This window comes from Hypanus sabinus, chromosome 7 (genome assembly GCF_030144855.1).
Source record: "Hypanus sabinus isolate sHypSab1 chromosome 7, sHypSab1.hap1, whole genome shotgun sequence".
NCBI classification, from domain to species: domain Eukaryota; kingdom Metazoa; phylum Chordata; class Chondrichthyes; order Myliobatiformes; family Dasyatidae; genus Hypanus; species Hypanus sabinus.
In genome coordinates, this window is record NC_082712.1 from 161,565,632 (window position 1) to 161,582,656 (window position 17,025).

Below are 17,025 nucleotides of genomic sequence, written 5' to 3' on the forward strand. Positions count from 1 at the left end.
GGATCTATCACTAGTTTTCCATTGTAACCTGTCCTTACTGTACTGTGCAATCACAAGAAACACAACTTGACTTGAATCCAGGGTTGTTGCCCACTAACTATAAAAGAGACAGGACGAGCATTTACGGTATTATCATTAGAGATGTACAGGGAACATTTTTCAGCACTTGCACCTTGTCATTGAAATTGCTTGGAAGAATCAATTTCCCTCTCTAGGATTTTGGATGTGTACTCCTATAGAGTAATAAGGAGCTACAGCATGAAAACAGGTCGGTTGCCCTGCTAAATTCTTGTATCTATCAGGCAGCTATTTTTACACCAACCCCTACTCCAACCACTTTGTCTTGTGTTTGCAAGCTGCAAAACAATGAAGCAATTGCTTGAAGGGAGAATTAGTCCTGAGCAACTTTTTTTTAACAAGCTTAGACATGGCAGGGGCCAAAAAGACCTCATGTTGTAAATATTATCTGTGAAATATTTCATTTAGAGATGGAGCACAGAACAGGACCCTCTGGTCCCAACTAGCCATGTCACTCAGCAACCCACCTATATTAACCCTGGCCTAATCATAGGACAATTTACAATGGCCAATTAACCTAATAACTGGAACATCTTTGGAATGTGGGAGGAAATCTGAGCACTCACAGGATACCTGTAGGTTTTTGCATGTAAAACAATGTGAGGCATTTTCTATTTGAGAAACCATAACCACTCATTTTCTGTACTCGAGACACAGAACACAAAAGTATGTCAACTGAACTTCATGTAATACAGTCACTATGTCAGACCAGTCTCTTAAAGTGAGCCCCAACTCAATGTGGGTAGTTGAGAATTATGCATGTTTCCACCAATCACACTAACCTACAAACCCACGTGTTCACAGGGGGGCTGTACAAACTCCTTACAGACTGCAGCAGAGTTGAACTCTAAGCTCTAACCTGAGCTGTAATAGCATTGAGCTAACCACATTGCTAACATGGTGCCCCAAATCTAATGTTCAAAAAATTATGATCCCTAATTAAATTTTGTGAAAATGTGCTAGTCTCATCAACCTTAACTTGCATCTGTACTTGCGCTGATCAAAGCTGCTCATTGCATATTCGCTTAAGAAAATGATTCCCCAACCAAAACTTTTGTGGCTGATTCATCACACCTCAAACAAATAGGAAGTTTTCTGGAACTATACAAGGTATTATCATCTGGTATTTAATAAACAGCATGTGGGGAGGAAGTATTTAAAAAAGGAACAGAAGGTAATGACGTTAACCATACACTGATTAATCATCCTAAAGCTGGGTGATTTCATGGCAACTGTCTCCTCCTCACTGGCATGATGTCCACTTTTTGTCAACAGTGTTGTATTATTACTGGTAACTGGACTAATCAATGATAAATAAAGTTATAATTACCTCAGTCACTGAACTGCAAGGTAAACACTTTAAATTACTTTTTATAATCTTGTTTACATTGTAAATACATGATTGTATTTGTGCACATATCCGTACCTTAACCTCAAAGTTTAATTTTTATATAATTCATTAATCTTATTAATTGTTGAAAGTTGTTTTGTTGCATGTCGCACCAACCCACCCCAGCAAACCCCTAATACATGTAAACGTTTACGGCGAGTAAGGCTGATCCTTGATGTGGACAGCACAATGTGATTACAAAACAGATATCCAATAGTAAATGCCCACTATAAAGAAAGAAATAGAATTTGCTAATGGGGTGATTGAAAGGGATGTGGATCTATGTATTGCTCATCATTTGCAGCAAAAGATGCCCATCATCTTTGTCCATGTTAGCAAATCTATTGAGTCCAAATCACTGTACGATTCTGAGGTTAAGTGTAACATAATATGATTTTTTAATTACTTACTATACCTGCTTGTTTCTTACTGAACTTGTAACTGGTTCACCAGATTTCCTTTCTACAGTCATATTTACCAGCTTATTGTTTAAGAAATATCCTGCTTCTCTAGGACCCTATCAAAGTACGTAACGCATTTTAACCCTCAGTAATTTTCTTACCTACACTCTTGACTTGTCTGTACACCTTTTGTAAACACTTTGCATGTTCCTCACAGCTTACATTTTCACCCAATTTATTACTCTACGTCAATGTGTGGATGCAAAAAGTTAACTTCATTTCATTCCAGAGTTGTACGTTCTCTCTGTGACCGCCTGGGTGTTCTGCTTTCCTCCCATGTTCCAAAGAGTACAGATTAGTAGGTTAGTTGGTCACGTGGCAACACACACACAATGCTGGAGGAACTCAATGGGTCAGGCAACAGCTATGGAAAGGATGACATTTCAGGCCAAAACCCTTCTTTAGGACTGGGGGGTGGGGGAAAGAGAAGTGGGATAAAGAAGGTGGGGGGAGGGGAGGAAGAAGTACAAAGTGGTAGGTGAGGGGAGGGGTGAAGTAAAGAGCTGGGAAGTTGATTGGTAAAAGAGATAACAGATTAGAGGAGGGGAATCTGATAGGAAAAATGTCAAAGGCCAACAAAGAAAGGAAAGGGGGAGGAGCACCAGAGGGAGGTGATGGGCAGGTAAAAGAAAGGAGAGAGTAATGGGGGAATGGAGCGATTATCAGGAGTCTGAGAAATCAATGTTCATGCCATCAGTGCTCACATAGGTATATTGGGGGGTACTATGTGCTGTATCTCTAAATAATAAAAAAACTTATCAGATTTCAAGCATTCCAATTATTTTATTGCTTAGGAATTCCAGTCCTTCACAACAGAGTAATTAATGCAACAAGTCTTTTAATTGTTGTACAATCAGGCTCTTGGTGCGAAAAATCGATTGTGCTCATTTCCATAGATGCTGTCTGGCCTGCTGAGTTCCTCCAGCATTTTGTGATATTCGTATCTGTTATACCAACATTGTGCAAATATTAGGCTCAACAGAGTAACAATGAAGAGACTATGAACTTAAATGTGAACAAGTCCTGCAGCGTATTTGTATTTGCCTTCAAAATTCATCTCCAGTTCCACATGCATTCTAGTGTTTGTGATGGAAAGTCAATGATCTGCCTCCATGATATCTTCAGCCACCTCTTTCAGACCTCTGCAGGGGGAGATGGGTACACCATCTATCTGGTCCTGGCAACTTATTTACCTTCAGACCTTTCAGCTTCCAAAGAACCTTCTCTCTAATTATGTTAGCTTGATACACTTCGTGGCCCTGACATCTGGAACTCCCACCATACTGCTATTGTCTTCCACAGTGAAAACTGATGCAAAATACTTATTCAGTTCATCCACCATTTTGTTCACCTCCATTACTACCTCTCCAGCATCATTTTCGACATCTACTCTTGCCTCTCTTTTACATTTTACATTTCGGAAGAAACTTTTGTTACCCTCTTTATTATTGGCTAGCTTACTTTTGCATTCCATCTTTACCTTAATTACTTTTTTAGTTGCATTCTGTTGGTGTTTGAAAGTTTCCCAAACTTCTAATTTCCCACTAATTCTTGCTCTATTATATGCCTTCTCTTTGGCTTTGTTGTCCTTGACTTCTTCTGTTAGCCATGATCATGTCATCTTTCCTTTAGAGTACTTCTTTGGGATGTATATATCCTGTGCCTGTGAGATATGTATATATCCTGTGAATTGCTTACAGAAATTCCAGCCATTGTTACTTTGGCATCATCCCTGCCAATGTACTTTTCCAATTAATTTGGGCCAACTGCTCTCTCATGCTCCTGTAATTCCCTTTACTCCACTGTAATACTGAGATGTCTGATTTTAGCTTCTCAAATTTCAGAGTGAATTCACTCAAATTCTGATCATTGCTCCTTGAGCACTCTAATCAATTCTGGTTCATTGCACATCCAATCCTGAATAGTTGATCTGCTACTGGGCTCAACCACAAGCTGTTCTTTTATATATAATAAATAAATAAATAAATAAATCTCATAGGCACTCTATAAATTTGAACCCTGGAATCCAGCAATAACCCGATTTATTTTTATTCCCCTCCCCCCAATACTGAAGTCCCCCATGACCATTTCTAACTCCTGTTGTAATTTGTAAGCCTCATCCTTAGTACTGTTTGAGGGTCTGTATTCAACTCCCATCAGGGTCTTTTTAGGTCTTTCCACAATAATTCAACAACTGTCACCTCTTACGAATGATTTGAGTTCTCTTTTTTTAACCAACAAAGCAATTGCACCCCCTCTGCCTTCCTTTCAATACAATGTCTATCTTTGGACATTAAATTCCCAGCTCTCATCGTTCAGCCATGATTCAGTGATGACTGCAATGTGCCAATCTGCAACTGTGCTGACAGTTCATCTACCTTGTTCCAAAAACAGTGCGCAGATGCACCACCTTCAGTCCAGTATTCACCCTTCAATTTTGTTCGCCTTTTAATTTGCAACTCACCCTCTTTGCTGCAATTTTGCCCTATCAACAGCCGCTCCTCACGACACATTGCCCATGTTTGCAAACCAGCACCTCATCTTCAGCACTATTATCCGTCTTTTCTATGATACTTCTTGCATCGAAATGTAGACAGCATAGGACACTAGTCACATGCTCAACCTTTTGATTCCTAACTTTTGTCTGAGGTCTGACCAACATCTGTCTCCACAACCTCTCCACTAACTGTCTGGCACTCTGGTTCCCATCCCTCTGCAACTCTAGTTTAAACCGCAACATGCAGCAATAACAAACCTTCCTGCTAGGATATTAGTCCTTCTCCAGTTCAGGTACAATCCATCCCTTCTGTACACCTTTCACCTTCCCTGGAAGAGGGCCCAAAGATCCAAAAAACTTGTGTCCTTCCTCCTACACCAACTCCATGTATTAAGCTGTATAATCTTCCTATTTCTAGCCTCACTAGCATGTGGCACAGGTAATAGCACTGAGCTCACAACCCTGGAGGTCCTGCCCTTTAACTTTGCACTTAACTCCCTGAACTCCCTATACAGGACCTCATCACTTGTCCTACCCATGTCATTGATACCTCCATGGATCACTTCTGGCTGTTCACCCTCCCACTTAAGAATGCTGAGGACTCAATCCAAGATATCCTGGACCCTGACACCTGAGAGGCAACATACCATCTGGGGATTTCATCTCCCCCACAGTCTCCTGTCTTTTCCTCTTACTAATGAATCCCCTATTGCTACAATGTGTCTTTTCTTCCCCCTTCTGAGTCACAGGCAGACTCACTGCCAGAGACCAGACCACTGTGACTTTCCTTTCTTCATAGCCTACCTTTTCTTCCTCCTCGACAGTATCCAAAGTAATATACTTGTTGCTAAGAGGGATGGCCACAGGGGTGCTCTGCATTGATTCCTGAACCACTTTCCCCTTCCTGACTGTCACCCACTTTCCTGTGTCCTGCACCTTGGGTGTAACTACCTCTCCATGTCCTATCTATCACCCCTTCAACCTCCTGAATTATCCAGAGTTCATCTAATTTCAGCTCCAACTCCTTAAGGTGGTTTGTTAGAGACTGCAGCTGGGTGCACTTCTCACAGTTGTAGTGGTCAGGGATACTGGTGGTCTTCCTGCCTTCCCACATCCCACAAGATGAGCATTTCACTATCCTGGCCTGGCATCTCTGCTGTTTTCTCGCTGAACTTTGCTTTCTCAGAGTGAAGCCTCTCTTCGCTGAAGTCTTGAAGGGCTAAAGCCTGAAGATCGCTCTCTGACTATGTCCACTCAGACAATAGCTGCAGCACTTGCCCCCTGCCTTCCTTTAATTTTCCTTTACTAATCAATCCCGGGCGCCGATTGCCACTGGTCAAAGCTCTTTAATGCTGCCGTGACCCATTTCTGCCTTTTATCCTTGGGCTGTGAACCTGATTGAAGTCCCCTCCTCTCCAGACTTCTGGTGGTCAAACTCCTTTCTCATTTCTGCATCTGCCCCACCGAACTCATTTCTGCATACCTTGACACTGTCTTATCTCCCCCACCCCCCTTGTTCAATCTCTTCCCACCTATGTTCGTGACACTTCTCATGCTTTGAATTTTTTCCATGATTTTAAGTTCCCTGGCCCCCACCATCTTATTTTCACCATGGACGTCCAGTCCCTATATACCTCCATCCCCCACCCGGACGGTCTCGAAGCTCTTCGCTTTTTGGATTCCAGACCTAACCAATTCCCCTCTACCACCACTCTCCTGTCTAGTGGAATTAGTTCTTGCATTCAATAATTTCTCCTTTGGCTCCTCCCACTTCCTCCAAACCAAGGGTGTAGCCATGGACACCCATATGGGTCCCAATTATGCCTGCCTTTTTGTTGGCTTTGTGGAACAGTCCATGTTCTAAGTCTATACAGGTATCCGTCCCACTCTTTTCCTTCGCTACATCGACGACTGCATTGGCGCTGCCTCCTGCACGCATGCTGAGCTTGTCAATTTCATTAACTTTGCCTCCAACTTTCACCCTGCCCTCAAATTTACCTGGTCTATTTCTGACACCTCCCTCTCCTTTCCTGATCTTTCTGTCTCCATCTCTGGAGACGGCTTATCTACTGGTATCTACTATAAGCCTACAGACTCTCACAGCTACCTGGACTATCCTCTTCCCACCCTGTCTCTTGCAAACATGCTATCCCCTTCTCACAATTCCTCTGTCTCTGCCGCATCTACTCTTAGGATGAGGCTTTTCATTCCAGGACGAAGGAGATGACTTCCTTTTTTAAACAAAGGGGCTTCCCTTCCACCATCAACTCTGCTCTCAAATGCATCTCTCCCATTTCCCGCACATCTGCCCTCACCCCATCCGCCCGCCACCCCACTCGGGATAGGGTTCCCCTTGTCCTTACCTACCACCCCACCAGCCTCCAAGTCCAACGTATAATTCTCCGTAACTTCTGCCACCTCCAACGGGATCCCACTACCAAGCACATCTTTCCCTCCCCCTCTCTTTCTGCTTTCCACAGGGATCGCTCCCTACACGACACCCTTGTCCACTCGTCCCCCCATCCCTTCCCACCGATCTCCCTCCTGGCACTTATCCTTGTAAACAGAACAAGTGCTACACCTGCCCTTACACTTCCCCCTTCACCACCATTCAGGGCCCCAGACAGTCCTTCCAGGTGAGGCGACACTTCGCCTGTGTGTCGGCTGGTGTAGTATACTGTGTCCGGTGCTCCCGGTGTGTCCTTTTATATATTGGTGAGACCCGACGCAGACTGGGAGACCGTTTCGCTGAACACCTACGCTCGGTCTGCCAGAGAAAGCAGGATCTCCCAGTGGCCACACATTTTAATTCCACGTCCCATTCCCTTTCTGATATGTCTATCCATGGCCTCCTCTACTGTCAAAATTAATCTAAACTCAGGTTGGAGGAACAACACCTTATATACCGGCTGGGTAGCCTCCGATTAACTTTCATTAATGCCCCTCCTCCCCTTCTTACCCCGTCCCTGACATATTTAGTTGTTTGCCTGTTCTCCATCTTCCTCTGGTGCTTCTCCCTCCCCCCCCACTTTCTTTCTCCTGAGGCCTCCCATCCCATGATCCTTTCCCTTCTCCAGCTCTGTATCACTTTCGCCAATCACCTTTCCAGCTCTTAGCTTCATCCCACCCCCTCCGGTCTTCTATCATTTCACATTTTCCCCCTCCCCCCACTACTTTCAAATCTCTTGGTATCTTTCTTTTCAGTTAGTCCTGATGAAGGGTCTCAGGCTGAAATGTCGACAGTGCTTCTCCTTATAGATGCTGCCTGGCCTGCTGCGTTCCACCAGCATTTTGTGTGTGTTGTTGTTTGAATTTCCAGCATCTGCAGATTTCCTTGTGTTTGCTGGTCAAAGCTCTTTTTCTGTACAGAGAAGCCTATGCCAGCTGGTGAGGAGGGCGGCTGAATGAATGTGTCAGGGTAGTCGATCAGCAGTTGACTACACTACTGAGTTTTGGACTTTGCCCAAGGAGTGTGGCTGAAATGATGAGGCCTTGACCACTCTGTACCCCTAAAATTCCAAGGTGAATTAAAGGATGTCCTTGCCTTGGGACAGCCATCCACCTCAATAAATGCCTGAAAATGGGACTATCTCAGGAGGTCGAAGAGGGTTGGCCCAAGCCCAGCCTCAACGCATCACAGTTCCACTTCCCGACCTCAGATAATGTCCATCCCATCTCCTGCAGAAGACCCTGTCAAGCCAATGTGGATTGGCTGCACAAGACTCTCTGCTGAAGAGAGGTCCCGGCGTCCGAATTGAGGCTACAGGGAAGCCTGTCAAATGACCAAAGCTGCAGCTGTCAGGAGAACAGCTAAGATAGTCCAGTGTTGGGAGGACTATAATGGTAGCAGCCATGACTCCCAATCCTATTGAATCCAGTGTCACACTGAAGGTGAACAGCTCCTGGGGAAAGAAACAGATGAGTGCCTTTATGGACCCTGGGTCCACAATAATAATTTATTGTGATAATTTCTTGGACTAAATTACCAGCCCATCAGCTCAACAAACCTCTGCAGGAGTTGAGCCAGCCCATGCCTGCAAATGGCCTGGACAGTAATCCTCGTGGGTCCAGGCAGATCCTGCAGCAGACATCCGTTTTTCAAATGAGGATAGGGGAACATGGGGAGGGCATTCATTTCCATATCAATTCTCCTCACATACCTCTGATCCTAGAGCACCCTTGTCTGTCCAACCATAACCTTCCTTGAGTTTGAAGGAAGGGAGAACCATTGTATGGTTGAGTCATTGCAAGAGAATGTTTTCATTTGGTGTTCCGACCTCCCTGACATACCTTCATTAGATGGTCCGAGTCTGTTAGTTCGAGCAGGATGATGGAACAGCCTTTCATGTCGTTGATGAATTCTTTTGATTCACAGCAGATCTCCAGCCTCTGTTCCCAATGCACAGTGGCCTAGGCCATGGCTCTTCCAGTCAGGAGAGATCATGAAGGGTACCTTTCTGTGATCCGTAGGGAAATGGGACAGCTGGAGTGCAAATCCCAATGAAAAGTCAGTGAGGAAGCCCTGGCAAGAACCCAGATCACTGCTGTATTTCTCCAGGGTCGGAAGAGGGACTGACAGCATCACCCAAGCAATTCTGCTTCCTCCTAATAACAGTTGGCACATGGTGACCTGGAAATCATGTATCTCACAGCACTGCCCACAGCTGACAAGAGGCTTGGATGCAACCCAGGGTCCGTGTTAGGCCCAATCGTAGCATGACAGGACACCCAGTTAGGGCTCAAGTGGTGGACTATCCGAGACTAGAATCAAGACACGATACGAGACTGAAATGATGACAGGGTTCTAAACTAGACGCTCGACAAGAATCCAAATTGAGGGGTCAATGGAGCACTGACTCTCAGTTCAGGTACTCTTTAAATATTAATATCCTGGCACTAAAATATGGCTGCCAATTAGCAGGGGTGGGCCTGCGTCTTTAAAGGGGCCATACCAGCTATCCAGACTCGGGAGAGTCAGAGTCCAAACCCTGGAAGCTGGCACAGTTGGGTGCCTATAACTGTGAAATATTATTTCACTTTGGTTTTGTACCTTAATGCCTGTCTGCACTGCAATTTCTCTAATTGTTACACCATATTCTGTGTGTGCTATTGCTTTTCCCTTGTGCTACCTCAGTGAGTGCGGAATTTGTTCTTAGAAATGCTTGCTCTTCAACGTGTTGCCTTGCCTATTGCAAATCCATTCTAAACAATATTCTGACAAATAAGAACTTAAAAAGCTGGGAACGGTCAGTAGCTCAAACAGCAGAAGTGGAAAGGGAAACACAGTTAATGTTTCAGGTTCAAGATCTTCGTTATAGAGTTGTGCATTACTCTCAAAGGCATAGGCAAGGGCAGAAATCTCCCACCATTGCTGTTCATCAGATCAAACCTGACTTCTGACAGCACCTCTGATTTGGATCTCCACCAAAGAAATTGGGTAGCAATCAGAGCACTCTATGTGTGAGTTATTCATCAAGAAACAGAGATGGTGTGACATGACATTCAGTAACAGGAGCAGATGTTAATCCATTTGTGTTTACTAAGTAGTGCAGGTGGACTGGTTTCTTTCTTATAAGCAGTGGATCTGGGCTGCTCATTACTTCCTGTAGTTCAGATTATGTTGCAAGCTACAAATGAAATTTCTGCAGCTGGCTGGGTAAGTTAGGATAGCCCATCCACCCCCCGCAAGAAGTGACATCCACTGAAAATGTCGGGCAGTGATCTCGCCAAGGATAACAGCAAGTACTGGAGCCACAAAGAGCGAAACTCTTTGCTGTTTTCCTGGTTAGCTTTCAGCAATGGTGAAAGGGCTTCGCAAGGGTTGTGAGGTAGGGTTTATTGTTGGTGGGGCATTGAGGTGGTGTGATAGTCTAGCAATTAGTGTAACACTACCACTACAGCGACTGCGACCCAGGTGCAATTCTGGCTGCTGTCTGTACAGAGTTTGTATGCTCTCCACGTGACAGCATAGGTTTCTTCCCACGTTTCAAAGATGTTCTGGTTAATAGGTTAATTGATCACGTGGGTGTAATTACTGGTGCAAGCTCATTGGGCAAGATGGGCATGTTACCATGTTGTATCATTAAATCAAAATAAAATTTAAAAAACCATCTGCTATCCGAGAATCTATCTTGTGATCTATGATGATCTGCATATTTAGAGAAAGAAATCTCTATAAATGAAATATCCATTTTTTCCAAGAGAACCCTTGAGCATAAGCACAGTTTAGTTGTTTTAAATGGTCAGCTCTTTGTATCCCTCCATCTCTAGTGGAAACATCTCAACATCTACCCTGTCAAGTTCCCTTGGGTTCAGTCTCCATTCTTCTAAATGCCAGAGGATACAAGCCCAATTTGTCTAGTCTTTGTTGATGGGACACTCTCCCAGGAACTAACTTGATGAATTTTCTTTGGATGGCACCAATGCTGCCATATGTGAGAGGTTATGGGCAGATGTAGGAAAAGCACCTGAAATTGGGAGGTGACAGGTTGAAGTGACAAAAGGATAAAGATAATGGAATCAGATAGCAAAGGAAGAAGGATCATGGAATAAAGGGAAGGGAAGTTAGGAGGGCAGAGGGAGTAGTAGGAATGGGAACTACTAGTGGGGAGTGTGGGTGGGGGGGGAGATGGGAAGATGGAGATAAAGTCAGATTAGCTCTCTTTGTAACCTCAGAAAATGGGACTTTCCATGATATTGCTGTATAGTTGAAGTGTTGGGTACATTGACTGCTTAACATCAATCTCAGCAGATCAGGATTATGTCCACTTCTGACACTCTGCCTGGGAGTGTGAACCCAGTCTCACTGTCCCTGTTCCATTTCAGATGGTATCTTAAACACAGGAGTGAACTGCAAGTGAGTTTTCATATCAGAGTGAAAGTTTCTGGAACTGTAAATATAGTCAGAACAAAAAAAAAACAAAAATAATTCAACAAGTTGCTCTGGCATTTGTAAAATACTGTTTCATTCAAGTCGGGTACAGAGTAGGTCTGTTATGCAATAATTCTGAATAAACAGGACTATGCAATGTAGAAGGCAAACATGGTCTTACAAGAAAGAAATCTGCTGAAACTATAAACTAGCAATACTGAGCATCACTAAAATATCTGCAATTAAGTTATTTTGGAGCTAAAGGAGGAAATCCCACCTTCTGTGCATAAGTGAGTTCATAAAAATACACCAGACGCATTATACAAAACAATAAAAAATGTATTACTAAGTAGATTATTACATTTTCTCAATTTACTTCAGTTGATTTTCTTTAAATATACAGATAACCAGATAACTTAGCAGAAACTCAATAAGTACATCATCATTTTCAGCTCTCACTTCCAAGCATTTCATCCGGAAGTCAAAACTATTCAGTGTATCTGGTTGTGTAAAGCAAGAAGCAACAGCTTTCACAAAGGAGGATAATACTGTTCCATACAGGTAACTGAGTGTGTACATTATATATGGCTTACGGTAATTTTGAGAAAGGTACATCCATCCCAGCATGATTAAAAGGAAAATAATTTTGCTCAACTAGAAACTGATTGACAAAGTACAAATGTACCTAAGATAGCTTTAGAATCTATGCTTTACAGGCTGTAAAGATGTTTAGCATGTGGCTGCATTGGTGAGACAGGAAAGATTATCTTTTGTTGCACACACTAAATGCGTATAAAACTTTGCTAGCAGTAGTATTCACCTTCTACCATTTGCTTGCGTTGACTTCAAAGGCACTGAATGTACAGGAGAAGAATACAAACAATAATCATAACTAAAAGTCCTCCCTCACGTATCAGTTACATGAATATTTTATGTTCTTTGAGGAAGGCACCTGTGTTTGGTTTTCTTACAAAATGCTTCATTTAAACATCTATGTTACCGTTGATTACATTAATAATAACGTCAAGTAATTGTTACAAGATTAGATACTGACATACTTAATGCCTACAACAATTATGAAAATATGTGAAATACATGCTTTCAAGTCACCAAAACAACATCCAATTGCTTCAAATTCCTTGACATTTAGTGATGTTAATGTATTTTTTATTTGGCTCACTTCTAATTCTAAGACTGCATTAATATCAGATTATTGTAATAGTGCAAATGTTTTGAAATATTGTTTTGGGAGACTAAAGAAACTCAGCTGACCATTTAGATTTGTAAAAGGGACATGAGGGGGGGGGGAGAATTGCACTCAATTTTAGCACTTAAATGTCGAACTTTTCTCCCCTCCATACTAACAGTCAAATACACAACCAATTTCTGTGATTAGCTTTTAGTGCTGATGACTAGTGAAACTGGTATAATTCTGTACATTTTGACGCCAGTGTATTGCAAAGTCTTATTTGACAACATTTCTTTGGCTTCATATTTCTAATATGATGAAATGATTTCATAGATATGCAACAATAGAAAATCAGTAAATAATGGTTTTCTAGCCAGTATACAGACATGACTGAAAAAAAAGTCTTACAGTATTACTAATCTAACTCGAGACAAATTCATGCAACTTAGGTTGCATGAATAATTTAAAAATACCATTTCATTATTTTTCACCTAAACCTGTATTGGCCAGCCAGACAAAAAGAAAGCATTTGAATGAGTGACCAGCAGAGCACAAAATTCAGGTACAGCTTCACAGTAAAACAAGTAACTGTGGAAGGTTTAGAGTTCAGAGACAATGGGATTGTGAACAAGAGCAACTAAAGTTGATGTTAACATAAGTGCTGATATGAAAAACTCAACAACAAAGAGTTAATCAAAACAAAACAGACCATTGCCAGTATTTGTAATATCCTATCATGCTTCACAATTTTGAAATCAACTCCTCAGGAATGGGTAATACATTCAAAGTGCAATTTTCATTAATTAAAGCTAGAACAACAACTTTCAACCTTCTTCTCACTACAGCATGGAGACAGAAATTTGTCCAAAGTCACTAATTCAACGTAGTGGCAAATACATTCTGTTTTCTGCTTCCAAAATCTGATTTTCTACAGCACCTTCAATGGAGCAACAGTTCAGACGCAGAGTGATTGAGTGACCGAGGATGAATTTCTACCTCCATGTACCTATTATGTGCTATTCATTAGCCTTCTTCATAAAGTTAGATAAAGTCTTAGCCTTTATGTAACAGTTCATATAGTAAAGGAAAACACTGCTATATTGTCTGCGGGGGGGGGGGGGGGTAGCATTGTGACTGCAGAAGCTGAGTTCTTAGCAGTAGAGAAGTTAAACTTGGCATGCTGGCAAGAATCTTGCCCAGCTGTTTGGAATCTTCTTTTCTTCAAGAGAAGGGGAAGGCTAGGACACAACTGTCACAAGCTCCATAAACTACATTCATTAGTGTGTTACTTTAGACTGGCTTTGTGTACTTATTAAATTCACATGCTTACACACTCAGTGTTCTTGCTCTGAATGTTTAAGGACAATAGGACTCCGATCACAGTCTGATGGTTGCATATCAAGTGAGGCGATGTTAGTGCAGAGTGTATCGAGAAGGTATTAATACAAACTTTACTAATACTCTACTAAAAGAGCATTTCAAAACTCTGCAAAAGGCTGAATGAGCACCGGTATTTGAAGCAGAACATGGTTGGAGCGTGCAAAGAGGGCTATTCCAGATTTAAGGCCATGGAGATTAATTTACCTTGAAACTCAACCTTGGTCATTAGATCCAAAAGCTTTATTATGTCTTCAACACAAGTCTGTGAATTTTAGGGACAGAATACATTGCACTGATGTTAACATCAAGCACTAAACACCCTAATTGGTGCTGAAGTTCAAGTCAATTAAGCTGTTGATGAGGCAAATGGAATCTTGAGCCTTTTTACCAGAACCAATCAAAATTCTAGGATTTTCATCAGCCCTTAATGATACTTTTTGACAATTATTGCAAAAGTGATTAGACTTGATCTTTTTTCCTATTCCCTATGAATTTTGCAGCAAATGATATGCTGAGTGGGCAAACATTAAATAGGGGTTGCAAAATCACCAGGTCCAAACACCATCCTTCAATTTACTACAGAAGTGACCCCATGCAAATTACACTGAGAATGGGCAAATACACATTCTATAGTTGTCTCTGCCACTTGTGTTGTTGAAGCACCAGATGTTGAGGACCATGTGCACTGAAAAACCACAGCAACCAGGTGTGAGATACCGAGGTAGGAATTCCCAACGGGCAACAGTCAGAGCCTTCGTAGGACAGATGATGCATTAACGCTTCTTTTGATTGGCAGCTCAGATTCGTGGTGGTCACTTCTGCCTCAACTATGGCAGAAACCCTTATCAAACCTCACTGTCTGCAACAGTACAATGTAAACACTTTGAAATTAGAATTTTATAAGGGTGTACTTAACATACCCAAGTCTGCATCATCAAGCATAATAATCGCAGGAGAAAACCAATGAGTAAATCTATGCTGTATATTTCATATAATGCTTCCAATAGAGAAATGGTCCCATTCTCTATGATATTGGACTCTCCTTACTTCAGGGACAATTTCTAATTTTGTATTCTCCCGGTACTTATACAAGTAATAAGCAGCCTTTGATATTACCATAAAGATTAAATTCATGGGCTATTTATAGCCTCTGCTGTTGGGTTACTCCCAATGACCTGATGGTTTTTCTATTCAGTCTGTGTTAAAAATTAATTGTAAAAGATTATTAGGAACTGTATATTTTTTAAAGAGAGATTTTTTTGCAGCTATTTAACCCAAAAATTATATGCAATATATCTCACAGGAGATCAGTAGTTACCATCTAGGCACCAAATACAGCAGTATTATTTACTTTCTTGGTTCGAGGGTCACAATCTAATGCAATATATCTTGCAAGAGTTCGGTTTAGTTTTGTTATAGTGATGCGTGCTAAGGGTAAAATTGCCAAGGTGGCAAATTTTTTTACAGACAGTAGATGGAATAAACAAATAAAGATCAAATAGAAAAAAAATATAGCTTAAATAGAGAAAGAAATCAACGGAACATTGCATCCAAAAGTTTGCATTGGTTTTCATAATAATTACAATACATCTTTAAAATGCATCCTAGTATCTTTCTTCCTAATCTTAAATAGGAACTTTTCAATGTATCCAAAGTGACAAAATTTTGGAAGGCTCCATTCACATTAGAAGTTTTTTTGCCATAGAACAAAGGCAAATAATGATTATATCAGAAGCTGTTAGCAGGAGGATTAAGACACTGCCTTGACGGAGACCCTGTACAGGGATCAGACTGAAACTGTGTCCTTATCAAGACGGTAGTATAGGGCGGTAACTGAATCAGTGCCAGTGACATGGTGATTACTGGAGCTAAATGCACGTCATCTTAGCACATTGTTCCTTGTTAAAAAGAACTGAATTAATTGATTTATTCCATAACAACTAAAACATTCTTGTTTTCGAACATTCCCAAACAGACACAGCATGGATTACAGCTCCTCACTCAGCAGTTCCACTCTCTCCGCATGCACTGACACCTCCTTGTTGACCACAATGTTTTCCTTCCCAGCAAGCATTGCCCTCAGTTTGTTGAGCTCATACTCATGTAGTATCTTCTGCGTTAAATACTTCTCTCGTTTGATTCGATCCTTCACCTCCCCTGGGACATCAGGAATTAAAGCTGCAACTGTAAACTTCACCAGAAAGACGACGTGCTGGATTGGAATGGGAAAATATCAGTCAGCATGCTGAGGTGAACAATTCTAATACACAGATACTGGGAGGGCATGATGGGAGCCAACAGAGTGAGATGAAACACGTACAAAATGTGCCCCTCCTTCTTCACTTTCTCCCATGGTGCACTCTCCTCTCTCATCAAATTTCTTACTCTTCAGCTCTATCATCCCACAGCTTCACACTTTCTTCCCCCTCCCTTACACACCCACTTTCTTCCCCCTCCCTTACACACCCACTTTCTTCCCCCTCCCTTACACACCCACTTTCTTCCCCCTCCCTTACACACCCACTTTCTTCCCCCTCCCTTACACACCCACTTTCTTCCCCCTCCCTTACACACCCACTTTCTTCCCCCTCCCTTACACACCCACTTTCTTCCCCCTCCCTTACACACCCACTTTCTTCCCCCTCCCTTACACACCCACTTTATTCCCCCTCCCTTACACACCCACTTTCTTCCCCCTCCCTTACACACCCACTTTCTTCCCCCTCCCTTACACACCCACTTTCTTCCCCCTCCCTTACACACCCACTTTCTTCCCCCTCCCTTACACACCCACTTTCTTCCCCCTCCCTTACACACCCACTTTCTTCCCCCTCCCTTACACACCCACTTTCTTCCCCATGTGGCTTCACCTGTCACCTGCTTTGCTTGCTTGAACTTTTTCCCCTCCTCCCACATCTTATTCAGGCTTCTGCCCCTGCCACCTTTCCTCTCCACAAGTCCTGGTTATGCGACCACTGATGCCAGACAATTTCTGAAGAGTACTGATAATGGTCGGGGTCACTCATCTTGTAAAGACATTGCCCAGAAGAAGGCAATGGCGAACTACTTCTGCAGAAAAATTTGCCAATCATGGTCACGAATAGGGCAAAGAATAAGGACAACAGTATGAAGGAGGTGCTAAAGACAGATGGAAGACCA

At 42.3% G+C, this 17,025-nt stretch overlaps 1 protein-coding gene across 4 annotated transcripts in view; it reads right to left on the reverse strand.

Annotated features, from left to right (window-relative positions):
• Positions 1-11,369: 11,369 nt before the first annotated feature.
• The window catches only part of ano5a (anoctamin 5a), a 210,787-nt gene continuing 205,131 nt past the window's right edge, over positions 11,370-17,025 (reverse strand). For all 4 annotated transcript variants that reach the window (XM_059976030.1, XM_059976029.1, XM_059976032.1 and 1 more), the window contains one exon: positions 11,370-16,078. In XM_059976030.1, coding sequence (XP_059832013.1) covers positions 15,854-16,078 — 225 coding nt within the window. In that variant the 3' untranslated portion in view covers positions 11,370-15,853. The remainder of the gene's footprint in view (positions 16,079-17,025) is intronic.